Source organism: Oryza brachyantha, chromosome 5, assembly GCF_000231095.2.
Source record: "Oryza brachyantha chromosome 5, ObraRS2, whole genome shotgun sequence".
Classification (NCBI taxonomy): domain Eukaryota; kingdom Viridiplantae; phylum Streptophyta; class Magnoliopsida; order Poales; family Poaceae; genus Oryza; species Oryza brachyantha.
Window position 1 is genome coordinate 4,481,887 of NC_023167.2, and position 20,643 is coordinate 4,502,529.

The 20,643-nt window shown below is 40.0% G+C and overlaps 2 protein-coding genes across 3 annotated transcripts; both read left to right on the forward strand.

The window, feature by feature from the left end:
* Positions 1–2,044: 2,044 nt before the first annotated feature.
* On the forward strand, positions 2,045–3,895 carry LOC121054528 (B-box zinc finger protein 22-like). Its single transcript, XM_040524523.1, has 3 exons — positions 2,045–2,269; positions 2,388–2,906; positions 3,119–3,895. The coding sequence occupies exons 1-3, from the start codon at positions 2,045–2,047 to the stop codon at positions 3,410–3,412; spliced, it is 1,038 nt and encodes a 345-aa protein (XP_040380457.1). The 3' UTR covers positions 3,413–3,895.
* Positions 3,896–9,470: 5,575 nt separating this feature from the next.
* Positions 9,471–18,302, forward strand: LOC102722396 (serine/threonine-protein phosphatase 5). Of its 2 annotated transcripts, none has more exons than XM_040524060.1 (13): positions 9,471–9,669; positions 13,578–13,687; positions 14,045–14,214; positions 14,288–14,359; positions 14,571–14,721; positions 15,461–15,569; positions 15,659–15,776; positions 16,229–16,376; positions 16,535–16,783; positions 17,216–17,341; positions 17,498–17,598; positions 17,758–17,832; positions 18,041–18,302. In XM_040524060.1, exons 2-13 carry the CDS (start codon positions 13,615–13,617, stop codon positions 18,098–18,100), a joined length of 1,452 nt encoding a protein of 483 aa, XP_040379994.1. In that variant the 5' UTR covers positions 9,471–9,669; positions 13,578–13,614; the 3' UTR covers positions 18,101–18,302. The 2 variants fall into 2 exon arrangements, with proteins under 2 accessions (XP_040379994.1, XP_006654144.1); XM_006654081.3 differs by having other exon boundaries at positions 13,581–13,687.
* The last annotated feature ends 2,341 nt before the right edge of the window (positions 18,303–20,643 follow it).

The following is a 20,643-nucleotide window of genomic DNA, read 5'->3' on the forward strand; positions in this document are numbered from 1 at the left end:
TAGAAATCTCTTTCCACAATATTGGTGTGCATGTCATCTAGAGCGTATGAACTACAAATATGTATAATGACCAAATGACCCAACAACTTCCCTTTTTCTTTGATATCAAGATTTCCCTTGTGCAAGCTTCGCCTTTCAAGTCGTGGAGTGGTGGACTGTCCTCCTCTGACGTGGGTTACTAGTATGTGGGCTCATAAAGATGTGTGGTTTAATGTCAGTCACTTAAAGTCTGAATTAGAGGAGTTGTTTCCATAACGAGCTACGACGCACACCCTACCCATCTTGGCAACAGACAATCATTGCACCGATCCACATTCCCTATCATCACAAGTATATTTTCTCAATGCTAGATAGAAATAAATTATTCTCCTACTAGATTAAGTGATTAAATCTTTTTATATCAACATTATTCTTTCCCATGCCTATCTTTTAAAGCAAGTTTGCATGTGGATTATATTTGGCGGGTATATTTTGTATCACATAACCTTGCGGCAAATAAAAGTTTTCCTCTGTGCATTGACATTGGTAATTGATCATATCTTATTTTTTATCCATCCTCTGCCACTAAAGTCGTATGTTGCCACAAGTAAATGGGTTAATTAGATCCAATAAATTTGCTAGTTTTAAAATATGTCATTACTATTTGACTGATTGTAAGGATGTCATTATAATTTCAGAACTATTCGAAATATACCACTCCATATCCTTTTGGTGTATTTTTTAAAAAAATTTAGACCATATTGCCCCTGTGTTGCTTACTGCACCCTTGATATATGCAAAGGGCAATTTGGTCAAAAAAAGGTATATTTAAAATAGTTATAAAATTATAATGGCATTTTTATAATTAATCGAATAGTAATGACATATTTCAAAACTGGCAAATATATAATGACATGAATCTAATTAACCCCAAGTAAATTGTGACACAAAATACGCATGTGTTGATGGTGTAATTCGCATAAAGCTGCACGTTTAAATATCTTTTTCCAAACAATATAATTTGCTTGTCATGCATTGACCGGCTCAATGATGAAGAATAAATTTTTGGATAAATTGTAACAACAACTTAATACATTTTTTAAGTTAGATATGGGGCTCACGCCATATTCCGCCCCTACTTTGTAAATATATTTGTTTTTTCTATACAATTGGATTAATCTCTTTTAATCAGAATTTTAGATATTCTAGTTTTAGTCTTAATAGCATTTTTAAATCTATTGGTAGTTTTATAATAGCCATTCAAATCAATAAATGTTTGCATTTCCCCAGCAGGTTTCTTTAGAAAAGACATGAAGAAGGCCCAAGGCGGATGTTACAGTTTGGCCATGTCACATAAGTTCGCTATCAGGATATATAGATAAGAATATGACATATATGCATATATAGCCATGCAGGTGTGTGCCTGTGTTTTGTAGCAGGGCTCGTTTAGTTTTAAAAATTTTTTTCCAAAAACATCGCATCAAATTTTTAAACATCTAAATTAAGTATTAAATATAGATAAAAAACTAATTGCATAGTTAAGAGAAATCATAGAGTAATCATGAGACGAATCTTTTGAGCCTAATTAGTCTATGATTAGCCATAGGTGCTACAATAATTCAAATGTACTAATGATAGATTAATTAAACTCAAAAAATCCGTCACGTGGTTTACAGACGAGCTATGAAATTTGTTTTTCCATTTATATCCGAAAACCTCACTCAATATCCGGTCAAACATTCAAAGTGGAACCTAAAAATTTTCTTTTCACCAATCTAGACATAGCCTAAGTTTGATGAGCAATTAAACTAGCAACTTAAAGGGCTGCTCCAAAATTGTGCGGCCATCAGCCGCTGAGTGCTCGGCGAATGGCAGCCGGCGACGTCGTCCCCTCCACCGTGCCCACGAATCCATTCCATGACGCCCCCACCCGCGCCGCGCCTCCTCCCCCCTCCCCCTCCCTCCATAATACGCCACCGCGCGCGCCTCCTCGCCCTCCACATCGCCCACGCGAGCCACGCCACTGGACACGGCGAGCTTCCGATTCGATTTCGGGCCGCGTCGCATGAAGGTGCTGTGCAGCGCGTGCGAGGCGGCGGAGGCCAGCGTCCTCTGCTGCGCCGACGAGGCCGCGCTGTGCGCGCGCTGCGACCGCGAGGTCCACGCCGCCAACCGCCTCGCCGGGAAGCACCAGCGCCTCCCGCTCCTCGCCCCCGGCGGCGGGGTGGCGGCCCCGGCCGCGCTGGCCTCGCCGCCGGCGCCGGCGCCGCCCAAGTGCGACATATGCCAGGTGCGTGCGTGTTCGATCGTTCGATCGGGGTGTGGTCTGTTTGTTCGTTGGATCTTGGGTTGAAATTGAATTGGGTGGCTGCTCGCCGGTGGGGCGGCGGCGGCGGTGGTGGTTTCAGGAGTGCCACGCCTACTTCTTCTGCCTCGAGGACCGCGCGCTGCTCTGCCGGAGCTGCGACGTCGCCGTGCACACCGCCAACGCCTTCGTCTCCACGCACCGCCGCTTCCTCCTCACGGGTGTCCAGGTCGGCCAGGAGCAGGACGACCACTGCCCGGAGCACCCACCGGAGCCGTCTCCTCCTCCGCCGCCGCCGGCGGCGAAGAGCGACCCGGCCCCGCTCTTCGGCGGCGAGGGGGGAGGGTTCAGCTGGGACGCCGCCGACACGCAGGACGCGGCCGCGAGCAGCCTCCCCGACTGGTCGGTCGTCAACGAGCAGTTCGGCTCCCCGGCGCCGCCGTGCCACACGGAGACGGCGCCGGCGGCCGCCATGACTCCCCCGCCGCCGAAGAGGAGCCCCCGCGCGCCGGCGGCGTTCGGCGGCCAGGGCGGCATGATGGACTGGCCCCTCGGCGAGTTCTTCGGCGGCTTCACCGACTTCAACGGCGGCTTCGGCTTCGGCGACAGCGGCACCTCCAAGGTCACTCCTTTCTCCTCACCGCTTCAAATTTCGCTGATTATCTCTACATTTCAACCTCAATTCAACCAATTCCTTCGACACATTGCAACTTATTTTAAAGAAACAAATCAGCAAGATACTAAATTTTCTAAAAATCATGCAAGATACTACATTTTTAAAATTTTTTTGCAAGATTCTACAATTTTTTAATCGTTTCATCCATGGAGGACCAGGCGGACAGCGGGAAGCTGGGAAGCAGCACCGACGGCTCGCCGTACTACCGGTCGTCGTCGGAGGAGAACCAGAACGACGACGAGCTCTTCGGGCAGGTGCCAGAGATCCAGTGGTCGGAGCCGGAGCTCCCCTCCCCGCCGACGGCCTCGGGGCTCCACTGGCACCGCCTCCCGGCCAACGCACGCGGCCGCGGCCGCGACAGCACCGCCGCCTTCGTGCCGGACATCTGCTCCCCGGACGGCTCCCTCCGGCACTGCTTCCCGGCCACCTCCAAGCGCCGCAGGCAACGGTAGCCAGCCGGCGCATGCATCGACCGACGACGAGCAAGAAGATGATGACAACCTTGGCGAGACTAGAGGATGGATCCGTCCATGTGGCCGCCATGTGCGTCCTGTCCATGACCGCGATTGCTCGAGTTCTTGCTGCTGCTGCTAGCTATCAACTGGCGAGACGTCGACACGATTGCACTGCCATGCATGTAGTGTGGTAGTACCTTTCATGGCGATGGCGCCACCAAAAATGTTGGTAGGATCTGAGTAGCTGCTGCCTGCTACTAGCTCGAACTCTCCTGGTGGCTGGTTGTTGACGATGATTGATCTGTTGCCATTTCTGGTGGCATCGAAGCCACTGTTGGGGGAGATCGATTGCAGTACAGTATCAGTGTACAGTGTCATTCTACAGCATCTGATTCCCCTGAACTCTGGAAAGAAGAACAGGAAGAGAGCCTCTGCTTTTTTTTTTTTACAGCCGAAACTGGCCATGTTTAGTTTTAAAAATTTTTCCAAAAACATCACATTTAATCTTTGATAATGAACATTAAAATTAATTATATAGTTATAGGAGAAATCGATTGACGAATTTTTTGAGCATAATTAAGTAACCAGCTAATGACGGATTAATTAGACTTAAAAAATTCATCTCGCGGTTTCCATGCTGAATCTGAAACTTATTTTTTTTCATTCATGTTCAAAAGCCCCTTTGACACCCGGTCAAACGTTCCTTCGACGTTATCCTTTTTATTCTAGACAGGATAGGCTAGGCCATGCGATTGATTGATGGTGATGCTCTACTTTGTTCGAATCAGAAGTTCTGAATTTTTGTTGGATCACTGCAACTAGTGCAAAATATTCCTGCGTTTGTACAGAGTTTTATACAGTACATGCTAGTGCTTGTTGGAAACATGGATAGATCGATGGATGCAACTGTGAGGAAATGAATGTTTCCGTCCTAAAATAAATTAATTTTTCATTTTTTATCTTTAATTTTTAACTTTTCGTTTTATTTAAACTTTTTTGTGATTGATATTGATAAATTATGAATAGTAATTTACATGTGATTAATTTTTTTCTAATTTCCTAAAAAAATTTTAAATAAGACGGATGGTCAAACGTTGGACACGGAAACCGGAGAATTCGGTTTTTTTAGAGTATATATTTGGTTTATTCCATTTTTGTTGGAATTTACGCTGAGAGATGTATGCATGTCTTTGTACTAGGAGATCACGTTATTTTGGGCATTCTTGGCCTTGTTCGTTTCCAACAGGGCCCCCGGATTTTCATGGTTACGCTTATAAAATTTCTAAATGGTGTATTTCGTTTAAAAAAATGTATATAAAAGTTTTTCATCAATCTGATATTTCTATTTCATTTTATAGTAGATAATTCACTCGGTTAACCCTCAAATACTATAAAATAATCAGATAATCCTTTGATCCATTGATCTCAACTATAGCAAACACATTACACTTCATATAATAGTCAACACATATAATAGATTGACTATAATTTTTATCTCTTATCTCTTTCTCTTCTTTTACATTTAATACATTTTTTAGAGTTAGTGTATAGCTGGCTCTTGCATGAGAGCCAACCCCACTCTTTTTTCATTACCTCTTTCCTCCACATCAGCTTATAACCAACTTATAGTCTACTATTATTTGCTCTAAAATGACAACTTTTATCACCGATGCTCCAAATATGATTCTCCAAACAAGGGATAACACGGAGTGAAAGTCTGTTTCACCACATTAGAGAAAAGGAGAAGGCAGGAAGTGGGCAAGTACACTGGCCCAAAGTGCAAACTGGGCCCAAATCATGGTGCAAATTGTTTTTTTTTTTAACGTGGAAGGGCTTTGCCCAAATCATGGTGCAAATTGTAAAACTAAATTTTACAACTAGTCGGGTACTCGTGGGCTTTGGGTAGACCAAGGTCTATATCTTGAAGCAAATATACTTGCACTTCTTATTATTTAGAGTCCATATTTTGTGTTCAAGATTGCTTCTAACATGACACGGTGAAGTTTTAGCCTTCTCATGGGACTAACTGATCGTAAGAATGGGTGATTTATGATTGAGTTGATCAAGGGTTGGCTAATGGGGTTGACTCACTAGATACACATCTTGGTCGCCACCATCGCATGGATGATAGGCATATGACGAGGCGACCTAGCAACCCTTTATTAGGATTATCTCCTCAATATACTTCACGATATTCCAGATATTATATCAGCCGGTGCTTCGCAACAGAATTACATTTAAGAATGATATATTAGATATTTTAAAGCACAAATTTTATTCATAATATACTAAAGCTAACCAACAGAAACAAACTTTAGAAATAATTACACATACAAACACGAAGTAACATAGTAGTATTAAGGCTGAGTTGAACTAATTTTTGTGTTGAAACCGAGAAAAATGATGTTTGTTAATTAAATAGCTGATTGCATAACAACAAAAGTAAAAAATAGTATAACAATAAGTCATTGTGCTTAATTATGTAGTGTTTTGAGGCGCCATCGCAACAGGCATGGGTTACGATCGATCAAACATGCTAACCGTTTTTAAGAGCCCAAATGACAACAGTCAATATTATATATTAAACTGCATGCCCTTGGCAGCATGAAGCTTTCGTACATCCAAATCTGCCGCTCTCTTTGACACACAAAAATCAGCTAAAAGAGACCAACCCGAAAAATCTTGCACATAATATTGATATATGTTTACATTCATTAACATCTATATAAATATATAAGCAATATTAGAAAGTCTTACACCGTGACTGGGAGAGTGGAATGTAATCATAGTGCTACTGTGATTCTATATTTATTGTTGATTGTATTTTTACATGGACTTTAAAAAAATAAAAGGTAAACTGTGTTCCCATTTGCCGATTCCATTTGGATGTTACGTGCGTCAAGTGTCCACCAATACTTCAACACGTCATGGATAATAGTATGTGAGTGCATGCAAGAGGTAGCTCAAAAGCTCATACATGAATGTAATTTTTATTTGATTAGTTTACAATGTAATTTGAGGTTTTGTTAATTTACCCCACTAAATATTAAAAAAATTAAAAAAACATTTTCATTGTACCGTAAAAAACTATGGAAAAGAAAATTGTAATTTCTCGTATTTGGTACGAAACCTTCTCAAATTTTTTTAGATTAGGTTCTCTTATCAAATAAAAGGGAACAAAAAATTTTAAATTTCTAATTGAAAAATTATATATATATATATATGAAAAAATAGGTTCCTGCGGTACACTTTCTAAATAAATAAAATGTTTGTATTCATAAACATTATATATAAATAAAATTTTCCATTGATAAACTATTTACATAAATATGCATAAACTTTACGCATAATAAAATATTTCTAGTCATAAACTTTAAACACAAATAAAATATTTCTGTCCATAAACATTATACATAAATAAAAATATTATATGAAGAAATTTGTTTTGCTTGTCAACTTTGTACAATAATCAAAATAATCTACTCTAAATTAGAACAATAATGATTTATGAGAATTAACTTAGGTGACAATATTTTGCTGTAAATGCACGGGCTAAAAAATTTTTTTCAAACATGCTTCACAAGATATTCAAACCTGAACATCCCTTGAGAGAGATGAAGACCTTATCCACTGCGCTATGAAGCTAATTGAGTTATTTATTGAACGTTAATTTCATTAACCCTTTAAGATATGCGGAATGGACGTGGGAGGGCACGGAGTGGATGCTGCGACTTGGGAGGACACGGGGTGAACACACAGAGGACGAAATTATGCTTTTAAAGTAGGAAAGATAAAGATAATGTCAACCATAATTATGTGTATATTGGGTGGCAAGTGACTATTAACATCTACGGATCCCTCTTGTCTGAGACTATGTGGTGGTTACATAGGGCATTAGACAATATAATTCTAGGGTGCCCAAAATTGAAATTTACCGTATGCATAAGAGAGGATTTATGTACTCCAAATTAAAATACAGGATCTACCGCTTATAATAAAATTAGAATAAAAATAAATATTAGATCAAAATTAGAGAGAGTATGTGCTAAATATATCAACCAATAAAAAAACAAACATGACGAAATGAAGGTATAATATAGTGAGACTAACCTTAAATCATTAGAAAACACATAGATCTCAAACAAGTTTCACAAAAATGAGCAAAACATTCCTTTCTCTAATTGGCTGAGCAGGGAACAGAGGTGTCGCCCTGTTTGCTCGGCCAACTTGAGGTAGGGGATGGACACTTATATATGACCCACAAATGTGTAGGTTTTTCTAGTAACTAGCACCTAGTACGGGCCCAACAACTGAAGTTGTTAGTCGACCATTGATGGACCCACTTTAGGTGTTGATTATTAGAGAAAAAAATTTCACCTAAAGTATGTTTGCTCGCCTAACAGTTGGTGGGGCCTCCATGGACCCTCTAGATAGGTTATACGTGTCTGTTCTGGTAAACAACCGACACCTAAAACATCTTATAGGTGTCGATTGTTTGTTAGAACCATCACCTATACATGTTCTGCCATTATTTTGTATCTTGACACTCACATGCGCATGTATGTTCACCTCCTATATTCTCTATTTACTCCTACCTTCTCCAATAGCACACAAGCAGCAACAATGCCTCTTCCTCTTCCCTTTGGCCTCCCCAATGCCTCCTCTTCGTGCCTCCTCCATGGCCGGAAGCAGTAGCAAGTGCCGCAGTAGTATGGCTTCGCACGTACGGTTGTACGATGGGATGACGCAATGGAGTAGCCGCATCCTTCCTAACCCCTACTCGGTTTCGGAAGCTGAAGGGTGGCACCAGCAAAGTTCTATTGCGGTAGCAGCTAGGATGCTTGTAGGATCATAACGCAATACCAAACTTGTTTGAAAGGTAGCAAAAACCGAACAACCAAATCCTTTAACACAAACAAAATATACTTCTAATCTAGATGAAGTTTGCTGCCGGTCCATTTGCCGCCACCTTGCAACCGATAAACCCACTCACGAACAAAGAACACAACTTGACAAACCTATTGAAGATAGATCAACTTTATGCATTAAGATTTTATTTAATTACAATGTCCATACAAACCACTCTTCTCCCTCGGAAAACTAAACCATAGCTTTTCTCTTACAAAAGTTCTATATACGACACAATTAGAGCCTCAACCACTCATCTATTTACACTTAAAAACTCCATCACAAACTATGAAAAGAACTATCCTAGTACGATCCAAAAATTTAATTTCCAAACAAATTAAATTTACCAAATTAATTTATCTCCTTCCAAATTATGGCGTTCAAACCAAAACGGGCTATATCAGCATGCATTGCTATAGTACTCTGATTCCCTTTAGCAATTCAAGTATAAAATTAACTATTGAGCTCTGGAAATTCTAGAGAGTATTTTAGGGCATAGAGAGCATAAGAAAATTATTCCAGACCGTGATGTATTAAAGTAAAATTTATTTTCTTTCTTCACTTCAGTTGCTATTTTATTTACACAATTAACAAAAATTATAGAAATAGTTTATTTAATAATTATTAAATCCCTGAGAAACATCAGAGCGTGTGACAAAGACATGAGTTGATGCAACGATTGGAGTATATGAGGGGGATTTAGTCCTAGGTTGAAGATGATAATTTAGTCATTCCGACAAAATTTATCGTGTCTAACAGAGTTCAAATGAATGCGATGACATTTTCGAGACAAATTGACTTGTAAGATAACATTTCTTAGAAGTTTTGTTTGTTGATGACATTTTTTGGAATATGGCATTTGTTATTGGTATTTTTTTGATTTTCTGTATTACTTCTAACATGTAGCTTAGCAAAATACTCCCATTATAATCGCACAGTAAACTCTATCCTTAGTCACCGTGACAATTTTTAGTCAATTATAATTACGTCTAAACCTACCGCCGCATGTAAAGACCAAAATGCCCCTAGCCATTTCTAGTATTCAAAAGTTAGCAGATCAATCCCCTCCTACTATCGCTTCTTCTTCTCCCAGTCCTCCCACTCCCGTACGCGGCAGGGAGGCGGCGCCGCGCGACAGCCGCACGGTGGCGGCCGGCCGGCCGGCGAGCACCCCCCCCTCCCCCCGCGCTCTCCCTTGCGGCGGGCCCAGGACGGGCTCCTTCCGCCTCGCTGGGACTGGTGCTAAAATAGAGGGTTTCTCCTCCTGCCTCGTCTCCTCCCGGCTTCGCCCGCCGCCACCGCCGGTCTCCCGCGGGCAGGGGCGCTGTCGTCCTGCATCCTCACCGGTGAGCATCCATTCATCCGTACGCAGCCACATCCTCTTTCTATTTTTTTTCTCTTCTGGAATTTGCGTCATAAACCCTAGATAGGTTCTGTTCTGGAATTTGTATCATAAACCCTAGATAGGTTCTCTTCTGGATCCGGCTTAATTTGCGCTAATAACCTCTCAAGGGAAACTACCAATAACAGTTTTTTCTTGGTCCCCAAAAAGTTTGGGGGTTCAACTGAACCCCCACACCCCACGTTAGATCCGCCCCTGGCTCGATATGTGATAAGCTGGAATATCACGCTAGTTTGGAATAGCTTTTAGTAAGCACTAAGCAGTCACAATCTCTGCGTCCGCTACTGCCCCTGGTGGCAAGGGTGTATCAGTGTGTGTATGTGCGATGGTTTCTGCTTTAACCACTGCGTGAGGGCGCCCATCCTTAGTTCTTTCTTCGCTGGGTATGCTATTCAGTTCACAGTGCTGCCATTGGGCCATCATTATTTTGAGGGAAGAAAAATAGATATATGCCATTGACAGATTGAAACCTGCCACTGTAAAGTTTCTCGTTTTTCTACATGTTACACCCAAGCTGCCATCTTCTGAAACATTCTGTTGTGGATAACGGCAAGGTCCAGTGACAAGATTGTCAAAGGAAGTCCCCGGCTCACGGTTCCGCACGCAGGACAGAGCGACCTCCATGCCCAGATGGATGAGGGATGAAAGGGGCGGTGGGTCCATTTGGCTTCACAGTGGCATATATACAAACTTGTTCACTTTGCAATGGCATAATTCTAAGCCATAACACCATGATGGCATTTTTCAAAACAGTGAACTTTATACTGGTACTAATCGTACATTCTGAGGGAGCTCCTACTTTTAATTAGAAAGATCTAGCTGTTGATTAGGTGTATGTTAATTATGACCATAGATCATATCGAAAGTTTGTATTCAATAAAAGGTTTAGATAAAATAAGAGTCTACATCAATTAAAAAAAATAAAGGTCCATACTAAATATAATCTACTAATTATTACTTTCGAATTTTGGAATTATTAAACCCTGGTAAAATTAAAGATACTCCAAACTGAGTACAACTTAGTAAGCACTTGCCTAGGCGCAAAAGTGAGATCAAGCACACCTAAAGCACCTTGAGAAGCTTAAGCGCAGCACCATTAGCAAGCTGCACGCTTTTAGGGTTTAAGTGCAAGGTGCTGAGGTGCTAAGGTGCAAGCTTCAACCATTTAGCAGAAAAAAGAAAAAGTAACGGTATTGGTGGCCCAAGAAGGCATCTTTTGTTAAAAGATTATGTGATCAACTTAGCTAAATTGTCCTAGAAAGTGGCAAAACAGCCTAAGGGTGCATTCTTTTGAGCTGGTTCGGTTATGAACCTTTGCACATGCAAAATGGAGCAGCGGATTAGCATATGATTAATTAAGTACTCCCTCCGTTTCATATTATAGATGTTTTGGCTCTACTTAGATTCATCCATGAATTAATGAATATGTTTTATACATGTGTCCAGATTCTCATTAGCATCCATATGAATCTATGGAGGGACAGAACATCTTATAATGTGAAACATATGTAGTATTAGCTAAAAAAACTCGAAAAATGGGTTAATATGAATTTTAAAGCAACTTTACAACAGAAAATTTTGCAAAAGGGCTGCATAAAATGAGGGAAGCATGCGTACGGAAAAAAGAAACAGCTGAACAAGGCCCAAGGGCATGTACAATAGTGTAGACAATTGTTGTCTATTTGATATACATAGATAGCTAAATAGACAAGTTGTACAATGGGTTGGGTTGTCTACTTGGTTGTCTGTACAATATTTAACACCCCACTTTTTATGTTTTGTATTTGTTGCATGTAACCAATGCATGCAGTTTTTCTCTAAAAAAAGGTTGCATATAGCTTGGGAGTACGTGTCCAAGCAGCAGACGAACGAATATACGGTGTCCAAGTTTTTCTTGAGTCAATGATGCCACGTAGGATGATTAATCTGATATGGATGTATATAGACGACCGTTGTCTCACTGTTGTACATGCCCTAAGGCTACTTTAATTGAAGTTTGCTAAGAGCCATTATATATTTCTAAATTATTTGTTATTTTTGTCATCTTCACTAGCTGCAAGAATTAGGCATGGAACTTCCTACTTAGGGAGTACAGACTTGTGTCTTTATATTGTGCTTTCATGTGTCTAAGGTGTACTTCTTTTCTTGCGCTTCATCCCTAAGGTGATTGCACTCATATGAAGCCATTTGCTTTAACTGCACTGGTACAGCTCAATGTTTATTAATTCCGAGTTTAGGCATTATTACCCCATGAAACATACTAAATTGAAACTTCAAACCAAATACAGTTAGCTACCTATCAATTGCAAAATATTAAATAAGACATAAAAACAATGAAAGATGAATTTAGTATCATATTAGTTTAATTTTAAAATCGGAAACTATAATCTATCAACAAGTTGTAACTGACATGGATTCTCCATTTAATCTAATCATATGTCAATTACGTTGGCTATAATTCAGAATATAACCAATGTATTGACATATGATTTAAGACTAGTTTATCTAATAATCCATGCAACACATAGATTGGATACTAGTTTATCTAATTTTTTATTTTTCATTGTTTTATCTTCGCATAGCTTGAGCTTCTCAATGTGGGGTCACTAGAAAATGTAACAGTTGGTGATCACTTGTTTTTGAATAAACACTTATTGGAATGTACATGATTGAGTAGTAACCCATGTATGTTTGGATCAACAAAACTCATAACTTATAATATCCAAATTTGTTTTATATATTGTACATCTAAGTTCTACAGAAAATATAGCATATGCCTTTTTCAGGCACTCAATGGTAGTTTCCTGAAATATAGAAATGATGTAATTAAGTATGGTTTGTTGATTGACTTTGTTTAAGCCTCCAATTTTTTGCTATTGAGTGCAGGGGATACACAAATTAGACTGTTGGATATGCATATGCTATCTTTTATTTTTGGTTTCTTTGTTTGGTTTTATGGGTTGGGGGTGTGGCTGTGACACAGGATCTAGTGTTATGCAATGGCTGAAGACTGAAATAGTGGGGTGGTCTCATATGGTTTGCTGCAGCAAAATCTCGAAGTGGGTTTTTTTCTGCCCAAAATACCCAGGTATCTATTTAATACTGAGGGTGCATGTCTAAAAAAAGTAAGCAAGAAAATAGTATATGCGAATCTTGTTGTAGACAGGAGATTATTCCTACTTTTTGCCTTCTGGGCTCACAAGACATGGTAAAAAAACTGAAATGGGCATGTTTGGTTCTTTGATTATGTCAAATGGGCTCCTACCTGGCTCATGTGAGATGTCAGTTCTCAGATCAGCTTATATCAGCCTGTAATTTGTTGGTTATGGGAGGAACAGATCTCCAATATGCCTTAATCCAGGGGATTCCTTGAATCCTTGCACTGCAGAGGTATGGAATTTGTTGGGTCTGCAGGGCCCTGTCCAAACCACCTTGGTTTTTCAAGATGTCACTGCTCGTCTGCTCCTCTATTCGTAGCTCTATGAGTACTGTGCTACTTTTGAACTTTTAATCCTGGCAATGCTGATGCCGTGGATTTTTAGGGCATGAGTTTATTGACAACAAATCTTATAAAAAATGGTGATGTTAAAATTTGGGTTAAAAAATTTAGACAGCCTCTTTTCTTGATTTTTCGCACATGTGCTTTACGATCTGCACTTCAGGTTAATTGTTTCTAATACATACATGCCTCTTGGTGTGAAATATCCATCATTTTTCTATCCAATATGCCAAGGCATTGTTTTTACTCAATGTTGTTTGAAGTACTCCTGCATTTATTTTTATTTCTAGCAATTTGTTTTTCTTGTGCAAATGTACTCCGCCGATACATGACTTGAAGTTCTGTGTATGAAGTAGTCTCTTCTGGAGAAAGCTGAAGGGTAAAACTATCATGGATGCTAACTCCAGTTCAAACGAGCAAAAGGCTGAGGAACTCAAGCTTAAAGCAAATGATGCTTTTAAGGGTATGTTAAGACTTGATCCACTTCATTTCCTTGGCCTTTATCATGTCAGAACTGCATTCGTTTTTTAGCTGTAAGACAGTTCCAAATGTTGAGATATGATTATGCTAATAGCACTAAGTTGTAATACCAATCACATCAAATTGTAATAATATGCTGATCATTCAGGCTTCTAGTATTATACCTATTTGTTTATGTACTTTAATGCGCTATATCTGATGTCTGACTGAGTGGTAGTAGGCCTCTGATATTGCCTTCACAAAATAAAAGAACCAGGCTTTCACGTTGTATGCAACATTTTCCAATTTTGTCTCAAGGAATATTTCCCTGATGGATAATCTTCTAGTTCTTTTTCTGCAGCAAACAAGTTCTCCCTGGCTATTGAGTTCTATAGCCAAGCCATTGAGCTAAACAGTTCAAATGCAGTTTACTGGGCAAATCGTGCATTTGCTCATACAAAGTTAGAGGAATATGGAAGTGCAGTGCAAGATGCTTCAAAAGCCATTGAAATTGATCCTAGATATTCGAAAGTAAGTGATGATGCCGTTTCTACCTGCCACAGGCTTGCACGTTCCTATCTTTTACCTTTTTTTTGGTTTGTAGGGTTACTACCGACGTGGAGCAGCATATCTTGCTATGGGTAAGTTCAAGGAAGCCCTGAAGGATTTTCAGCAGGTGCGCAGATTGTTTTTCTAGTTTTGTGACCCCTTGCTAGAGTGACAATGCATCTTTCTAGTCAATTTTCTTGCTTTTCCTGGTATGCTTTATATTAATGTCAATCACCATTTAGAGATAATAGGAACCACATTATTTTTTTTCATGTGGCTGTACTGATTTAATGAGTTTCCCCTGTGATTATATGAATAAGTATTTCCTTTATTCCTAGGTGAAAAGAATCAGCCCTAATGATCCGGATGCTACAAGGAAATTGAAAGAGTGTGAGAAAGCAGTCCAGAGAATCCGTTTTGAAGAAGCAATTTCTGTAGGGGATGAGGAGAAGCGTTCTGTAGCTGATTCTATTGACTACCATATCATAGGTATCTGTTGTTTACTTTTTGAACATGTTTCCACCCTGCATGTTCATGTTCTCTTTTTGCCTAAGCCAACCTTGCGTGCAATTATGACCTGGATATATTAGTGTTTTTTTGCTAGTCTCATGAAGCTCGAACTTCCCTGGCTTCCAGGGTAACTTGAAACTTGTTCTTGTTCAGCTTTCTAAGAATCTGTCTAGCACTTGAATCTCCTACTTCCAAGTGTATGCATTCCATGATATATAAGGACCTACTTTTCTCCTGTTATTCTCTTCTATTGTTTAATTTAAATATGCAATTGTATCCCTGCCTGTAATGCTTATAGAGTTGTTTACTATGGTGCTTCTGCACGTTACCTGTAAACTTTTCTTTCCGAATGGATGGCTTTTATTATTTGCTTGAATATCCCCTGCTTAGTTTACTTTGAGGTTCCTCGGGTAACTTGAAACTTGTTGATGTTCAGCTTTCTGAGAAGAACTAGTTTAGCACTTGAATCTCCTACTTCCAAGTGTATGCATTCCAAAGTACGAGGGCCTAATTTTCTCCTGTTATTCTCTTCTATTGTTTAATTAAATCTGCAATTGTATCTCTGCCTCTCTGCCTGTAATGCTTATTTAGTTGTTTACTATGGTGCTTCTGCACATTGCCTGGGAACTTTTCTTTCCAAGTGGATGGCCTTTATTATTTTCTTGAATGTCCCCTGCTTAGTTTACTTTGAGGTTCACAATTCTTTTGCATGTTTCAGAAGTAGAGCCACAATATACAGGACCAAGAGTTGATGGGGACTCAATAACATTAGATTTTGTCAAGGCAATGTTGGATGAGTTTAAAAAACAGAAATGCATACACAAAAGGTAAACTTTGAATGAGGGGGCATATCTGAAGTTTTTTCTTTGGTTATATTGGTGTTCTTGTTTATTTACTACTTGGTTTGATAATGCAGGTATGCCTACCAGATTGTGTTACAAACTGTGCAGTTATTGCGTTCTACGCCTTCACTTGTTGACGTGGATGTTCCAAATGGCAATCATTTTACGGTTTGTGGTGATGTGCATGGGCAGGTATTTAAGTTTTCTGATTGCATTGGTTTCTTTTGTTTACTACTCCCTCCATTTCATATTATAAGCGACATTAGATTTGTCCTAAGTCAAACCTCTTTAAGTTTGATTAAATTTATAGAAAAATGTAGTAAGATCTCCATCTCAAAATTAATATATTATAAAAATATATTCAATGGTGGATTTAATGAAACTAATTATGTGTTGTGGATGTTGGTACTTTCTCTATAAATTTGGTCCAACTTGAAGAGGTTTGACTTACATAAATCTGAAGTGACTTATAATATGAAACAAATGGAGTATTACTTCTAGGGTGTTCTGTTTATTTTTGAAATGTTAAGTCATATTTGTAGTTTGATAGTTTCACATGCTAAAATTTGAGCTATCATTTTATTTACTTGAGTTCATATTGACATACTGACTTGAAGTGGTATTATATTTTTTTCCCACTACAGTACTTTGACTTGCTCAATATATTTGAGCTCAACGGTCTTCCCTCAGAAGAGAATCCTTACCTCTTCAATGGAGACTTTGTAGACAGAGGATCTTTTTCTGTTGAAGTCATACTCGCTCTTTTTGCTTTCAAGTGCCTCTATCCGACAGGTAACTGTTATGGTTTTGTTACTTTTTATGAACTTGATATTAGTAAGCAATCTGTCCCTTTACTAGCTCTGTTATAACATTATCATAACTTAATGTATGTATCACTTTTTAGTTGTGCATGTAATAAGTTTTCTCTGTATACATCTTGAATGATCCAGGTATGTACCTTGCAAGAGGAAATCACGAAAGCAAGAGCATGAATAAAATATATGGTTTTGAGGGAGAAGTAAGGTCGAAGTTGGGCGAAGCATTTATTGAACTATTTGCGGAAGCATTCTGTTGCCTACCTCTTGCTCATGTCATCAACAGCAAGGTCTTTGTAGTTCATGGAGGTCTCTTTAGTGTTGATGGTGTTAAGCTTTCAGATATTAGAGCCATTGAACGTTTCCGTGAGCCCCCTGAAGAAGGTAGCTGTTTATTTTTATCGATTTTTGTTATGTGTTATTGTATTTTATCTTCAGCAGGTGCTAGGTAGGAATATGATTCACCTTGTCTTTTCTAATTTATCTGTGAACTTCACTACCATTTGATTTATACATTATGTCTGATCCATATTGGTAATTGAGTTCTGTTTGATTATCTTCTTGAACCACATGGGAATTAGGTTAAACTCATTCTATAACTTGCGCCAACTTACTAGCACATGACCTTGGCTATTTTTACTGATCTATCTGCATTGTATAAAATACCCAATATCAGTTGGTTGAATGCCATTAAAAAAGTTATGGGCCAAAGACATTAATCATTAATTTGCGTTAGAAATGTCGGCACATTATTTACCTTGATTCCCTCTTCCCATTTTATGTATTTGGCAACATGACTCATGTTTCTGCTGACAGGTCTAATGTGTGAAATATTATGGAGTGATCCTCAACCTCAGCTTGGTAGAGGTCCAAGCAAACGTGGTGTTGGTCTTTCCTTTGGTGCAGATGTGACTAAGAGATTTCTACAAGAAAATAAGCTGGGTATGTAGTAAGATTGTTAAACATGACGAGTGGATCTTTGAAACATCTGTTATTTGTAATAGTGTCAAGAGCTTTTATTTACTAGGAAAATTATTTCTTTCGAAAGAGGTGTGCATAACATATTTCACATATTTCATTTGCTTGATGATGTTCCAGACCTTGTTGTTCGATCCCATGAAGTAAAAGATGAAGGCTATGAAATTGAACATGACGGAAAGCTTATAACAGTATTCTCTGCTCCGAATTACTGTGACCAGGTATGTGATGCTAGAACTGTAATTGCTTGCACATACTAATGGTTGCACCATAAGGATATGGAAGTTGTTTTGTTTTCAAATCCATACTCCTGATATTCTTCTTAAATATCTCTATCTAATCATGCCTTTTACATCTTGCCAATTGCAATTTTGATACAGATGGGTAACAAGGGTGCATATATTCGGTTCTCAGCTCCAGAGCTTAAACCAGAAATATCCTCTTTCTCAGCAGTGGTGTGTATTACTATACTCTCCTTTTCTTTCGCAGAGTACATGCATTTTTGTCAATGAGATTTGTATAGACTGTCTGCGGCATTAGTCTGTTTTAGTAGGTACTGTAACTTGAAAGCAGGTTAACTGCGTGGTACTCGATAAATATGTGTTTTTATATGCTGTGTCGGTGGTAGTTTTGTGTAACTATCTTGTAAAATTCATCTTGCAGCCACATCCTGACGTCAAGCCGATGGCCTATGCAAACAACTTCCTCAGGATGTTCCAGTGACAACACATATCCGACTTCCTTCGCCATATTTTTCTTTTGTGACTAGGCTGAAGCCTAAGCTTGCAAGAATACGGTGTTGTACAACAGATCTGGCGGTGTAAGCAGGAATGCGATTTTCTATATGCTGCCATTGTACTCCGTTACATTTTTGTCGAAAACTGAAATCATTCCATTACTGCATCGTCACTAGATGCAAGTGCCATACTGCAATTGTTTTGTTTTGTTTTGCCTAGCCAAGTAGTGATGATACGAAACTTTGTTTCATCCGGACGATCTGTACACATTTGAGGAACATCTTCATGTGTGAAACAGCTTATAGCAAACAGCTTACGTCTCTACCCTTGTGTTCCAAACTCCAGACAACTAATTCATCTCATCAGAGCTCTGGCCAAATCTGTCGATCTGGTGTGTTGGATACACACAAAAGGCTGTGAATTTTTGTGCCATTTTAGTGGATGAACTAAATATTGATGGGGGTGTGTGCATGTTAATTAGTTTGATCCCGTATCTGATAAGAGTAAAACGGAAGCTGATCGGTTATCGTAGTTTGATCCCGCATCTGATAAGAGTAAAACGGAAGCTGATTGGTTATTGAGCTGATGGATATTTTTAAGACTTAGCCAATAAGGTTGGTAGCAGGGTTTGGCCGATTGACTGTTGCAGGCTTGGATTGGCTTGTAGTTTGCTATAATTAGCCTCGGATAATGCAACTTCAACGAATGCCCATCCAAACTTGTCATTTCTGTTTTTTTGGTAAATTGTAAAAAAAGTCTCCAACAGTATGTCATTCGGATTGCTAAATCTTGGCAATTTACCATATCTTCCTGTTTACGTGTATACAGGCAATTTACCATATCTTCCTGTTTGCGTGCATACATGGGAGTCAACGTTTCACTTGGTATCTAGAAGAGTATCGCGCTGGTATCTAGAAGAGTATCGCGCCTTGACCCGGAAATTTCAGCCTCTTTTTTCTTGTGTCGTCGCCATCATCTCCCGTCAGCCCAGGGCTCGTGCCGCCGCCGCCCGACGCCTCCTCGCCGTCGTCGGCCAGCGTCTCCCCGCCGGTGCTGCCTCCCTGCCGTTGCTGCCCGGCGTGCCCCCGTCCACGCACGCCGCGGTTGCGCGATCGCTCGCTAGCCGCTCGCCCGCCGGCCAGCCCCGCCAGCCCTTCTCCGCGCCTCGGCCTCACGCGCCGCACGCCTGTGGTCGCGCGCCCGCAGCCCGGCGCCGCGTTCTGGCGTTTCCTCGCCCGGCGCCGCGGCCCCGCGCGCCTCGTCGCCGCCGACGCCCGCGGCCACGCGCCTAGCTCCCAGCGCAGCGCCCCGGCCACGCGCGGCTTTGTCATCGCAGTCTTCGGCCGGCCATGTCAAGTCGCGTGCAGAAGTAGTCACCCTCCCACGTGGCAGCAGTACAACATCAAGTCGTTTTTTTGTGCATGTGTGCTCCGTTGGTTTTCCTTCACGTGAACAGCAAAAAGGAGGCAAGCTGCATTGCTACTAGCTGCACCAAGACTGGAGTACCGGTGCTGGCACCGCGGGACGCCGCGGGGCGGCACGCAGGGAGCGAGATGGTGGCGGGGCGGCGCTGGAGTTGCGTCGCGGGAGAACGCGGATGGCGCATGGACGGCGACAACGTTGATCCGGAAAGCAGAATGATATCTCGCTCTCGTCTCACGTCAACTTCCAACCGTTTTGATGACGAAATCTGTTTTTGGCAAATAAAATATCCCTAACTATTGGAGATAAAACAAATTTTTTTTTACCATATTGTTTAGGAACTTGCTAAAACACTAGATTTAGAAAACGGAATTTATGTAACTGTTGAAGTTGCTCTAACTAAATAAAGAATGAATGATTTGCTATAATTGACTAAAACTAACTTGCATGTAATTCTTGTAATCTAATGTAAAAATACATCGGTTCAAACCCTGATTGATGTTTACTTATTTAAATAAAACCGATTGATGTAGAAGCAAATGGTTTAATACATACGTCCGGATAGATAACATGGTTTAAAACAGTACTGGTTTGTGAATGAATAACCCAAAATATGGTGATACAAGATCTAACCATGCTAATTGAGATGGCTAAAATGAATCGAAAGAAGTGCGAAAGTGATAATATGTATAGTCAGCTAATCCTAGTCAGCAATTGTCCTTTGCTCTTTTGTATTTAATGAGTTTTTATCCATTTTCTTTCAATTAACTGTGTAGGTGTTATGGTTGGCAAACCCATTTCCTACACCGAAGGGTCCCCAACTATTTGGTGATCATATCTGATTATCTAGCAAAAATCGCTCAAATTTGAAATACAATAATTCGAATGGAGCCACATTGATTCGGATGTGAAAATCACATGATATTTCATGATTATCGTGATACATATGCTCATAATCAAGGTGAAATGAGCGATATCGATAATTTCAAGGATTGCAATGATAAATAACAAGGATTTGAACTATAATAGTTGTGAATGGCAAAATGGAAAAAATGCTAAGAAAATTTAGGAAAATAGTATAACAAATGAACACCATCCTTTTTAACA

Excerpts from the sequence above, each read along its gene's own strand:
- LOC121054528 (XM_040524523.1), top strand. The coding sequence starts at position 2,045 with ATGAAGGTGCTGTGCAGCGCGTGCGAGGCGGCGGAGGCCAGCGTCCTC. Across the intron at positions 2,270-2,387 it reads CCAAGTGCGACATATGCCAG|GAGTGCCACGCCTACTTCTT; the intron begins GTGCGTGCGTGT and ends TGGTGGTTTCAG. Across the intron at positions 2,907-3,118 it reads GCGACAGCGGCACCTCCAAG|GCGGACAGCGGGAAGCTGGG; the intron begins GTCACTCCTTTC and ends ATGGAGGACCAG.
- LOC102722396 (XM_040524060.1), top strand. The coding sequence starts at position 13,615 with ATGGATGCTAACTCCAGTTCAAACGAGCAAAAGGCTGAGGAACTCAAG. Across the intron at positions 13,688-14,044 it reads AGCAAATGATGCTTTTAAGG|CAAACAAGTTCTCCCTGGCT; the intron begins GTATGTTAAGAC and ends CTTTTTCTGCAG. Across the intron at positions 15,777-16,228 it reads GTGGTGATGTGCATGGGCAG|TACTTTGACTTGCTCAATAT; the intron begins GTATTTAAGTTT and ends TTCCCACTACAG.